At 44.5% G+C, this 12654-nt stretch overlaps 2 protein-coding genes across 2 annotated transcripts; both read left to right on the top strand.

Moving 5' to 3' along the window:
- Positions 1 to 1789: 1789 nt before the first annotated feature.
- On the top strand, positions 1790 to 2941 carry LOC115345990 (putative small proline-rich protein 5). The gene is made up of 2 exons (XM_030025582.1): positions 1790 to 1839; positions 2334 to 2941. The coding sequence occupies exon 2, from the start codon at positions 2355 to 2357 to the stop codon at positions 2649 to 2651; it is 297 nt and encodes a 98-aa protein (XP_029881442.1). The 5' UTR covers positions 1790 to 1839; positions 2334 to 2354; the 3' UTR covers positions 2652 to 2941.
- A 3497-nt stretch (positions 2942 to 6438) lies between these two features.
- LOC115345988 (keratin-associated protein 5-4-like) lies at positions 6439 to 8353 on the top strand. The gene is made up of 2 exons (XM_030025580.1): positions 6439 to 6459; positions 6977 to 8353. Exon 2 carries the CDS (start codon positions 7016 to 7018, stop codon positions 7985 to 7987), a length of 972 nt encoding a protein of 323 aa, XP_029881440.1. The 5' UTR covers positions 6439 to 6459; positions 6977 to 7015; the 3' UTR covers positions 7988 to 8353.
- The last annotated feature ends 4301 nt before the right edge of the window (positions 8354 to 12654 follow it).

The raw sequence follows: 12654 nt of genomic DNA, 5'->3' as shown, positions 1-12654 counted from the left end.
TTGAAAACAATGAGATCAAAGACAATTGAATGCAAACTCTTTTGTTTTGGAGACAAGCATAGCTCATTAAATGAAAGAGGAATAAGTAGTCCACAGTTGCTAATATTCATACTTAATATATGCAATATTTTACTCCAAGCTCAACTTCAGAACTTGGGTATATAAATATTTTCAAATATCTTAACAATTCTGAGCCTCTGAAAACAGAAGTCACAACCTTCTTTCTCATATTCCAGTGTTGCTTGTCACTAGTGTATACTTCGAAGTAGAGAAATGGGTTAGCCCAGAGAAGGTCCATCTCATCTAAGACCCTTGTGCATTCGCACAGCATAGATCTGAACACCACCATATGTTATTATGGAGAGCTCATAAACCAAACACTGCTGAATGTAACTGAGCACGTATCAACCACCATATTGCTCTCAAAATGACATTTCATCACCGTAGATTGGGCTGCCCTTACATACTCCCCTAAAAGAACTGCAAGCAATGGATGATAAGTCTTTAGAGATCATGATTTCCATAGCAGGATCTGAATTTGAAAGATTCAGAAACATTTTTTGATGGGGTGTAACCTAGGACACCCCAGTTTTGGAAGGCCGTTGAGAAGGTAGAAAGATTTTGAAGGAACATTGGTGTGATGCTCCAGGCCAAAGCACGGCAGAAAGAAGAACTGTCACACAAGCACCGGCTTCACCGACTGGGCAGCTGCAGCCTCTCTTGGTTTTGGACCCACAACTGAGTCACAAAATACCCCTGAGGAATTCGTGCAATCCTTCCTTGCTACCCAAAACTCACCACAAGCAATTATATTGCCTCTAGCCTGAAGAAAAGCTGTAGGACACCCATACTTTAGAGAGAGCTTCTTGTTAGCAGTTAGCAAATTACTCTAATGGGTAACATTTTCCAAAGTTGATGAGTTATGGGCTTCGTTTTCTTACGCTTCGAAGACTGAGTCAAACAGGATTATAAATCCAGCTTTAGCGCTCATAATTTTGCCACTAGTGACAGAACCCAGTATTTGCTCAAACTTCAGCTCAAGCGCTCTCTTTCTCTGAATCCTTTGCTTTCCAGACACCTCTGCAGGTGAAGTCAGGTGGAAAAAGTATAAGAAATCAGTGAAGGGAAAGAGAAACCATGGAACAGGAAAACTTAACATACTCATACCTTGTACAGAGCTCATTGCCAGACATTTTTCCCTGATCTTAAGTACTAAATAACCTTTGATACATGTGGAACAATCTGATGGGGCCAGCCAAGTCGTCTAGGAAGTCAAGGAACATGTGAAGAATCAGAAATACTTTATTTTTTGCCGTAGCAGGGAAGCGAAGAGATCATGCCAGACTTTCCAGCATCATGCCATACCCATGAGTTGCAGCTGGTAATCCCTTTTCCTCTTGGCATTCAACAACACATAAATTAAAATCCTGAGCTGTCACCTGCACAAAATGGTAGGCCTACCCCAGGAGTCAGCATTTCTGAGACATAAAGACCTTTCTGTCACTGATGCAATCCCCATTCCCCATTGGCAAGCTAATTAACACCTAGAAGATTAGTGTCAGTCTCCAGGAAATGGGAAAGAAATGCCTTCCAAAATCCTTATAGGAAATGCATTAGGGATTACATATGGGATGAAATACAGTGCGTCAAAGAGGAAACGCTAAAAATAGGATAGCACCAACATCTGCAGGATTGAGTGCGGAAATAATTAAATTGTCATTGCAAAGAGGTGTCTCATACCTGAGATAACCTTTTGGAGCCATATAAAAGATCGCTTAGTCCAGTCCTCCTCAGTCGCCTACCTTCGCTTCCAGACAATTCTCCCTGTAGCTGAAGAGGGTAAGACCAATTTTACTATTTCTGTTCATGCTGAGAGAGAAGAAACCTCCATTAAAGGTTTTTATGGACCTCCTGGGAGCTGGGACTTAGCTAAATGCCTTCTGCTTCCACCCTTGTGGTGCTCTGAGGGAGGCTCAGTGAATGGTGGATGGAAGGATGGGGATCACCAGAGAAGGTGCAGCAAAGGCAAACGAAGGGATCTTCGGGTGACACGCACTCCATGCTGTTTCACAGGGGAGGTGGAGTTTGGGAGTCTCTCATGGGGCTCATTGCATCGACTTGTAGGGACTTAGCTTCACTGAGCAATTGCCAGAGCAAGCCCTGCAGATTAGGTAGGATTGAGGGTGCATTTGGTCTGGAATAGGCAGGCAAAAAGAAAGAGAAAGAGTTTGCTGGGGATCTCAAGAAAAGTATTATTAAAAATAAAAAGGGGAGTGAATAGAAGAAGTGGATCTGGGGCTTCTCTCACCACGTTGATCTCTTGCTCCTGACAGCTTTGCCGATACTCCAGAAAGATGTGCTCTCATGGGTCCTGCCATGACTATGAGTCCTCCTGCCACAGATCCCGGTCTTCCTGCCATGGATCCCACTCCTCCTGCCACGACTCAGGACCCTCCTGCCATTACACCATCCAGAGGCAGCCTGTGCAGAAGTACACCTATGTGACGCCCTGCTGCTCCCCCATGCAGGCCTATTGCCCCCCTGTGCAGCCCTGCTGCCCCCCTGTACAGCGCTATTGCCCCCCAGCCCCCTATTGCCCCCAATACACCAAGAACATCTGCAAGCTGCTGCCATCGTACCCCAAGTACTAGCAGCAGAATCCTGCCCCAGCACCTGGACCCACTGGCTTGCTCCTCGCTCAAAGCCTTGAGCTCACCTCCTTGCTCATCGCTTGCCAGCCATGCCACTTCTCTGAAAGTAAACACTTTTAAAACGGTTGGAGGGTTGCGTGGTATTAGGTTGAAGTCTCTCAGTTTAATGAGCTTTGAGCTGTTTATCTTCTTTCTGCCAATGCAAAGCACACTGTCCACTGGGAATAGTTTCATTCTTGCTTTGCTCCTTCATTCTCCAGCAAGACAATAAAAATTATATTTCAACCCTACCTAACAGTTCTGGATGTTTTTAGTCACCACTTCATCATATCTGCTTGTCTGGCAGCATCTGTTTTTTCTCGTGGTTTTAGAGCCATGCTTTAATCACTGGTGAAAATAGCCAAAGTAGGACGAATGCCAAGGAAACTTGAAAGTCAAGGAAAATGCCTGCAGCATCCACCAGCAATGCCAGGATCACCGCACTGCATGCAGAGGGCTAGGAGAAACACGTCGAGTTAATTCCTGGTGAAACCAAATATTTGCACTGAGCTCAGCAGATGCAATGGCGGTTTCAGAGTTACAGCGGGGGGGCTGGCCTGCACGTTCATGTTTTTACTGCGGACGCAATCTTTAAAAACTGCTGCTATATTTGGAAACAAAACAAAGCAAAACCAGCAGGGTTTGGAACCTGCCTTGTAACACTCTCAGTTAAACAATTTCTACAGTGTAAAATGAGAGATTTCCCCAGCATGATTCATCCATCCCAGGGCAGGCATGGGAAATAGGCTGGATGAGCTGGGCACTGCAAGTACCTAGTAAATGACCAGTTGGTATATAAGTAATTGGAATTAGTTATGTATAGGTTACAGAGAAAATTGTCATTATAGAGGCACAGCCTGCTAAAAAGGAAAAGTTGCAAATGGGATGCAGCGAGCAATTAATTACTCACCTACATTCAAGTTGTTGCCATTGCTAAGAGATGGCTCATTTTCATGAGACCCTTGGCAGCTGTATTAAAAACTCTTTTCCTTATTCATTCTTCACCTCTCTGCAGCTGGGTATTGAGTCAGTAAGGCTTTCTGTCCACAGGAGTGGTTTTGTCTTTGAGTAGATATGTTCACTTTCCCTTGCTGTCCCAGGCCTCCAACTTTCTATTCCATGACTAATCATAGCAGATTTTATTTCCTCTTCCTTTTCTAAGTCCCATGAAAGGCACAAAGCCTCTGAACTGGTTATGCTTTCTGCTGTGCTCAAGCTTGAAGCTCCCGTTAACTTGAGGATGAGAAATGGCAGCAACAGCGAAACAAGAATGAAGCTTGTTTCTATTTTATTCCATTCTAGTCTAGTTTATTTGATTCAATTTGATTCTAAGCTGTTGTCAGCCCTGGAGAGGTTTGACATCTGGAACATCAAGGACCAAAGCCTTTGTGAATTCTTTACCTCATTAGAATATTTCTTTAAAAATCAGAGACCATAGACATTTGGCAAGAGAAGAAGTCCTCTATACCTAATGCTCTAAATAGCTTAGAGGAACATTTCTGCTCTGCTGTGTATGTGTTAAATAACGTAACAGCGGATTTCCACAACCAGGATAAACTGTGAGCAAACCCTTAAGGATTAATGAGGACAAATTTGCCTTAGCTGTTTCATGGCGAGGATTGCTTCACTGCATCTGTAATTCTCAAATCCAAACAGAGTGGTGTTACTCTGGGCATCTTATGGAGCCTGATAAGTTCATTCACTCAACGCAAAATTTAATTGGGATCTTTTGGGGGTCTAATTTGAATCTTTTCTTTTGTAAAACTCCTCAGCTGCCTATGGATCTGTCTTACTTGGCTTTAGACATCTCTGATGTTCACATCCAGCTTTAACAGCAGCAGGGGTTTTTTTGACTCAGAGGGACAGTGGATGAAGCAATGCCCCAGATCCATACAAAGTCACACAGAAAACTGCCTCATTTTGAACCAACTTCTCTTACTTTACCTCACTGCTCAAGATCCCCCACATTTCTAATGTTGGAGTCTCCTGTCATTTTTCTGCAGGCTCAGAAATCCCCTTCCAGCCATCTCCCAGGTTGTCAAGAGCCTCCTTTATTGTTAGCTGAGATGCAGGTACTCAGCTGGTGTAAATCTCTATCACTAATTAGATTACAGTGTGTGGCAGTGACCTAGTCTAACTGGGTCATTAGCATGAAGCCAAACTCAATAGGAAATGAAGCCTATGGTTTAGTGGACAGGAACATTGACCTTGGAAAGAGCTTGCCTGAAGAAGTGGTGACTTCATGGTCCTTTGAATTCTTCAAAGCTAGACTGGGTAGCTTTCTAAAAGCTGCCAAATAAAAACAGTAGCTACCCAACAGAAACTGACTGGAAATGGATGCTTTATGTCACCGGAAGTCAAACTGAAGTTTCATGATGACCTATCCTGTCCTCAGCATCTGTGATCTGGATCGCACTGTGGTTTTGTATGAACAGAAACGGCCTGAATCTTCTCTCCTTCACCTCAGCAGAAATCAGGATATCTCCAGTGCAACTCTACGCTGTAGGAGAGGGTGGTCAAGGGTCCTTCAGTGCTCTGCTCCCACAGATGCACAGTCCTGCAGCAGCAGGAGCAGCCCTCCTCCTCAGGGTGATCTCAGAAAGGAAACATTTAATCACATCAGTTACGGTCCCAGGTCCCATGAATTCCCTCTGACTGGAGAGAGATAATTTTTTTTTAAAATGTAGTTTAATTTGAAACCCTAAAGGTGCTAAGGGCATCATGTGAGTCCTTCAGGCTTTCATGCAAAATAAATATTAACATCAATAATGAATAATTGCAACATGATCATTAACATCAGCACTAATGACTGCCAATGGGTGACTGAGAACTGAGCATAGAGTTATTCCAGAAATAACATCCGTAGGTGGATCTTTCATTACTCGAGGGCATACTAGAACTTAAAAAAATGGAATAGGAATTTTGCAGATCAAGTTATGCTAAGCAGAAACAGGATGTAAAAATTCCAGAAAAGTTTTGCATCTTGCTTTTTTCTTTTATTTAAAGATGTCAAAAAGGAATTGGAAAAATATGGACTCTGATTTGACCCAAACTCTATTCCAAATTTCCATGATGAATCTGCACAGACCTTTGCACCTAAAATTTCTGATATTGGCAAGGACAACGGCATGTGTTTTCCCATGCATGGATGGGATGAGGCATCAAGGGATGAGATGTCAAGAACTTTCTGTTACATATTTGCCCTTCCAATGACCAGAGACTCCAAAGAAAGACATTGGGCTACAACATTTCTACATTCAAAAACAAAATACAGGGCCATGGAATTACACTTGCTGGAATTCTATTTTAAAAAAATCATATTGAGGAGTGACTGACATCCAGAAGGCCTCTGCATGCCTCTGGAATCCACTGCTCCTCAATCTTAATTATGACTTTTATGTTAATTGAACACTCACTAGCTCTGAACAAGCCACCTAACATCTCAATGTAACAGCGTTACCATATGCAAAATGAGCAGAAACATACCTTTTAAGCAGTTCACAAGCATCACAGAAGAATTAACTTGACATTAAAAAATTGTAAAAAATTTACAGAACAAATTAATAATAACACAAAATTGAAGGGTTGGTCAAAAACAATGAGGCAAAGACTAAATAGATGAAGGCACATTCAACAAATAAGTATAGGCTTAGTGTGTAAATCACGAATTGCTGTGGGGTACCTCATTTCCGGCAGGACAATTTCGAGCTAAATAAAAGGTGTTCCTGTCTGTTTGCTCCTCACTCAACTGCACCACTCAGTTGGCACGGTAAGTGTTACCTATTAGCAGTGTTCCTTGGTACCAGTGGTTCTCATTTGGTTTTGGTCAAGCAATGAATTGAAATGTATCTTTGTAGAGTGTTGGAAAAGATGACCTTTAAAGGTCCCTTCCAACCCAAACTATTCTATGATTCTATGATCTACAGCTCTCTCTGAAATCCAGATTTTCCTAGCCTGTTGCTCTATTGCTTATTGCAAAAGACAGTTGGTAAGAGAGAGCACAGTGGAAAATAAGCTTCTTGGGATGGAAATTCAGGTCTTCATGGATGACCACAGGAAAGTTAGTTCCCAGGATAGTTCAAAAGATGCACAAATATTGCTCAGATAGTGACAGGTGGCTTGATTTCTCTAAGGATCTTTTTTTTGCAACTTAAGACAAATAAATAGGAAGCAGTGTGTGATATGGCTATCATCCATGGGCCTAGACACAGCATTTGTATGACAAAATAAAACAGATCTATATACTTGGAAAGATGTGTTGTATCTGAAAGTACGCTGTGTTTCAGGTCCTTGGTCCTTCCAGCTTTGACTACACTACAAAAAACATGTGCTCTAGCGGATGTTGCTCTACCGGATGCTGCTCCATCGTGAAGAACAGAACAGTGTGCTGCAGTCAGCCGTGCCAGAAGAACATCTGCTGCGACCCGTGCCAGAATACCATCTGCTGCAGCCCATGCCAGCAGTCCATCTGCTGCGACCCCTGCCAGAAGCCCTGCTGTGACCCCTGCCAGAAGCCCTGCTGTGACCCCTGCCAGCAGTCCTGCTGTGACCCCTGCCAGAAGCCCTGCTGTGACCCCTGCCAGCAGTCCTGCTGCGACCCCTGCCAGCAGTCCTGCTGCGACCCCTGCCAGAAGCCCTGCTGTGACCCCTGCCAGAAGCCCTGCTGTGACCCCTGCCAGCAGTCCTGCTGTGACCCCTGCCAGAAGCCCTGCTGTGACCCCTGCCAGCAGTCCTGCTGTGACCCCTGCCAGAAGCCCTGCTGTGACCCCTGCCAGAAGCCCTGCTGTGACCCCTGCCAGCAGTCCTGCTGTGACCCCTGCCAGAAGCCCTGCTGTGACCCCTGCCAGAAGCCCTGCTGTGACCCCTGCCAGCAGTCCTGCTGTGACCCCTGCCAGAAGCCCTGCTGTGACCCCTGCCAGCAGTCCTGCTGTGACCCCTGCCAGCAGTCCTGCTGCGACCCATGCCAGAAGCCCTGCTGTGACCCCTGCCAGAAGCCCTGCTGTGACCCGTGCCAGAAGCCCTGCTGCGACCCATGCCAGAAGCCCTGCTGTGACCCGTGCCAGCAGCCCATCTGCTGTACCAAGGTGTGCCAGAAGCCCTGCTGCTGCTGTGGCCATCAACCCTGCTACTCCTGTGGCTGCCACCCCTGCTGCTGCTCTGGATGTCTGTCTTGCTGCTCCTATGTGGTGAAGAAGCCTGTTGCGGTGTGTTGCAGCCCCATGCAAAACTGCTCTCCCATGAGGAAGTATTGCATACCCATCCAGCAGTGCTGTACCACAATCAAGAAGTGTTGCTGAGCCAACTCTGGGTAGCAAAAGCAGCTCTGCTGGCTCCCATCTCTGGCGTGCATCAAGAACAGGCACAAGATGAAAACCTGCTCATTTGCTTCTGGTTCACATGACATTGGAGTAAATGCCTAGTGATTCTCTTCTTGTTTTCAACCTTAAGCTGTCTTCTTTCTTTTTCCTTTAACTATTGAACATCTGCAATGCACTTGAATATATCAACCATTGTATAAGGCAAAGAGCTATTAGATATTAGTGGGGCTGTTAATTCTCTCCTTGGTGTATGGGACTTGGGACACCTTTGCTGTTAACGTGATCATTCTTCATTTTCTCTCATGACTTGTAGACAATAAAACTTAGCATTAAGAAAACACAAAACCTTGTCTTTTGGTTATTCTTACATTGCTTTGCCCAAAATGTGTCCTCATTCTGGTGCCGTTTTCTATGCCTTCAGCCAGGCTCCTGACATGCTGCTGTGGCACCGAAGAACATATAAGAAACAAACAGCTGCCCAGCCATGTTTCCCATTGGCATAAATTAGGTCATATCTAAAGACAGAAAGCAGAGCAGTATGATCCCTTCTTGCACCTACTGATCATCTGCCGCAGTTAGCTCAATTTTTACTATAAAATTAAATGGTTAAGGCAAATAAAACTCAAAGGACATGACTGAATGAAGCATGCATAATTCCACCATCTGAAAACACACCACTCCATAAGATGTATAGGAACTCATCCCTGATACTAGAATAGGTATTTCAGTAGGTACTGAGATGAATTCACTACTCACTGAATAGCAGGCACCGTCTTCTTCCACTACCATCTTCAAAAATAAAATTTCAGAAAACAAGTTAAATTAGTGAATTATTTTTGTGTGAGCAGAGATTTTCACACACAGTGTTCCTGAACTACAAGCAGTGGAATTAAACCCAGCTGTTAGCATACAACTTAAAAGCTTCATTCCTAAAATAGCACACACATGAGTCAACAGTCCCTTTTCTACCTGGCTGGGACTTCCTTTACTATTAAAATTCAGGACTCAGCTGTGAATTGTATGTCTCAGGAAAATGCCTTGAGCACTGTCTTGATTGCTTCCCTCAAGCAAATCTTCAGAGCATACACAAAGTCTGCATTAGAACAATCTTCTCTACCAGGTTAGGCTCTTCTGAAAACATTACTCAGGTCTTTAGGAGTTTTTTATTAATAAGTAAATCAGGTACAATACACTGGCAGAAGGATATCCTATACCATATCATAAAATACTATATCAGAAGTGCATTCTGTTAAGGAATTCCTGTGAATATTAATCTCATCATATGGTGGAAAAGCTGCCATGACAGATTCCTCCCCATTCACAAAGGTACTGTAGCTCTCAAATTCATGTAACCACCATGGAAGTTTACAAAGACATTATGGCATGGCATGGCATGGCATGGCATGGCATGGAATGGCATGGCACGGCATGGCATGGCATGGCACGGCATGTAAAAGGGATTTAGTGTAGAAGATGTTATTTCTGACCCAGCTATACATTAAATGCCAGTATATCCTCAATATCTGTATAAGACCCTAATTAGCAACAGCCTTTCAGGGTTCACATCCATTTCTAAGAAAGACATGGACCTGTTGGAACACATCTGGAGGAGGGCCACAAAAATCATCAGAGGGCTGAAACACCTCTCCTATAAGGACAGCCTGAGAGAGTTGGGGTTGTTCAGCCTGGAGAAGAGAAGGCTCCAGGGAGACTTCACTGCAGCCTTTCAATACTTAAAGGGGGCTTTAAGAAAGTATCTTTCTTAAAGATGGGGACAGACTTTTTAGTAGGGCCTGTAGCAATAGGACAAGGGTAAATGGTTATTATAAAGGAGGGTAGATTCAGAATAGATAGAAGGAAGACATTTTTTACTCTGAGGGTGGTGAGACACTAGCACAGGCTGCCCAGAGAGGTGTTAAATGCCCCATCACTGGAGACATTTGAGGTTGGGTTGGACAGGGCTCTGAGCAACCTGATGGAGTGGGAGATGTCCCTGCTCATGGCGAGGAGGGGTCGGACTAGGTGATCTTTAAAGGTCCCTTCCAACCCAAACTGTTCTATGATTCTATGATTCTAACACAGGGATCATCTTGGCCAATATGGTGACAATAAAGCCTCATTAAAAGATAATGAATGACTTATTCAGTGGATGACATGTTTGAGGGTTTACACAAAGAGGGCATTACTTCCTGCAAGCAGGTATCTGGCTATTATCACATGACCGAAACAATGCTTCCCTAGGGACAATTCCAGAAGAGACACCCAATGTCATAGGAGGTCATGTTCACATCTTGGGAAGAAACTACGTGTCCCAGCCACCAGGGATCAACTGCCACCACTCCAGCCTCACACTCAGAGTCCACTGAACATGATGGCAGCCTTAATTTGCCATGAATAGATGCTGCCTCAACACCTTGGGACTCTCATCTTATATTGGTGTCCCCTCTCATCAGATGAAAACTCCAACACCTTCTTCTCACATAGAGCTGTCCTGGCTCTGCACGTGTCCACAATTCCTTCCCCCATCTCCAAGCCTGTTTCATAATATCTACCTTGACTCCAACCATCTTATCCATTCCCTCCTGACTGTTTAGTCAAGCTTTGCAAGCACAGCAGCCTTTGCCTTAGCACACTGCAGCCAAAACAACTATAAGCAATTGCTGAAAAAGTCTTGTCAAGTGTCTGAACTCAGAGCATCTGTGAGATACTAGCTGGGCTCCTGAGCTACAGGGGAAAGACACAGAGAAATGCACTCAGGATTGGATTTCCAGTCTTGAACCTCATGCTTGCCTACAGTGACACAGAATCAAATTGTTAGTGTGAAACACTCAAATGTGATCATCACAAATACCATTAAATACAAGCTGTCTCTGTCTCACAGACCTTAGAAATAATCTCAGAAAATGGAGTGTATGGAAACAACAGAGAAAAAAGCTAACGTGTGCACTACTGCTTTGAAAGCTGCTTAATTTAGACTTAATTCATCTCTTTCATGGATGAAAATGAAAAAAATTCTTAATAGTTTAGCAGAAATAAAAAGCAGGGGGTGTGAGGACCAAACACCACAGAGGGAGACCCAAGAACAAGACTAAGAAAGGAGAAAATCTTCAGTCTTAACTTTGACCAGATAGCCACCTTTCAGAGGCCGGAAAAAAGGATTCACACAGACCCATAGCCTCCACTTGTTCCCCAAATTCAAAGCCAAGTGCAGAGGGGACATGAGTGGTGACAATTCCAAGTTCCAGGCATGGTTCTCCCACTGCTTCAGCACCCACCTCCCCCAGGCACATTGTTAAGTGTCTCTGTGTCTCAAGGTCATTCCTTGGGAAGTGGAGAGCAATATTTTACAGCTACCTCTGGTCCCATTAATGCAAATTCACTAGAAAATTTGCACCTGTTGTTTGTATGTACAACTAATTACAGTGCAGAATTGAGGTGGTGAGCAAACAGAAAGAGGTAAAGATTAAATACCGGAAGACACGTGAGAGGCATATACTGGGTGATACAGAGTGAAGTCAGAATTGCCAAAGAATGCCTCATTTCCAGGGGGATGTCTTTGAAGCATATAAAAGGCTCCCCATCACAGTGGTCTTCATTCACTCATCTTGACTTCTCCTCTCTTGTCCTCACTGGTCAACAGGGTAAGTCAGAGCTTACCACTTGTCTTTTCATTTGCACTCTACTGTACTTCTGTGTACTTTTGCAGGAAGCCATCCAGGATTTCCTGTACTGTCTGGTTTGGGACCAATTTTGAGAGATTGGTTTTGGGATACACCTGGGTGGTTTCTTTCTGGTGGAACCAGGGCTGGACAATATGCCAAATGCACCAGCGTCCAATGCAAAAATGTGGAGATCTCAGGGAGAGGCTGTCATGGGATTCTGGTCAGTAGGTACTTCCCCAGCCAGTTTGAGATGGACTTTGGGATAAGCATGCTTTAAGCTGCCTAAACAACTGGGAGATTCAGGCAGAGAAAAAAAGACTCTCTCTGTTCCTTCCAGCTTTGCCTACACTACTACCAACAACATGCCCAACGGAGGCTGTGGATGCTGCGGTGGAAATAACTACACTGTGTGCTGCTACAGCAGCCCAAAGTGCTGCAAGACGCCAATGTGCTGCTCACCCATGCAGTGCTGCCGCCCCACCACCTGCTGCATGCCCATGCAGACCTGCTGCTACACCATGAACAATAACGGAGGCTGCTGCGGCGGCAGCAGCGGCTGCTGTGGCAACTAAGCCCACATGGCAAAGGGCAGGCAGTGCTGCACTGCCTGCTGCTTCCCTCCTGGCTCATTTGGTGTTGGATATGGATATGGATACCGCCCTGAACGCTCTTCCTCCTTTGCTTAGAGACTGTAGGTCATCTCTCCTCTTTGTCTGCCTTTAATCACCAAATGCTTGTAATGTGCTTTGAAGTTGCTACCCACTGATCAGTGTGATTTTCCTTTGTAAGCACTAGTCCTACTGTTAATTCTCCTCTTGGTGTGTGGGATGTTTAATTCTTTTCATCACTGTTTTGCTTGAATCTGTCTGAAAACAATAAAGTCTGTAGTCCATGACCCTGCAAAACTCTTGGTGGTTATCTGTTTGCTAGCTGGTGAATCCGGAGTGCATCACCGCACCTATCACCTTTTCTTCGCATTTTTTT

Source organism: Aquila chrysaetos, chromosome 9 (genome assembly GCF_900496995.4).
Source record: "Aquila chrysaetos chrysaetos chromosome 9, bAquChr1.4, whole genome shotgun sequence".
In the NCBI taxonomy this organism is placed as follows: Eukaryota; Metazoa; Chordata; class Aves; order Accipitriformes; family Accipitridae; genus Aquila; species Aquila chrysaetos.
Note: the sequence above shows the minus strand (reverse complement) of the source record. Positions and strands in the feature narration are given on the sequence as shown.

Excerpts from the sequence above, each read along its gene's own strand:
- LOC115345988 (XM_030025580.1), top strand. The coding sequence starts at position 7,016 with ATGTGCTCTAGCGGATGTTGCTCTACCGGATGCTGCTCCATCGTGAAG.
- LOC115345990 (XM_030025582.1), top strand. The coding sequence starts at position 2,355 with ATGTGCTCTCATGGGTCCTGCCATGACTATGAGTCCTCCTGCCACAGA.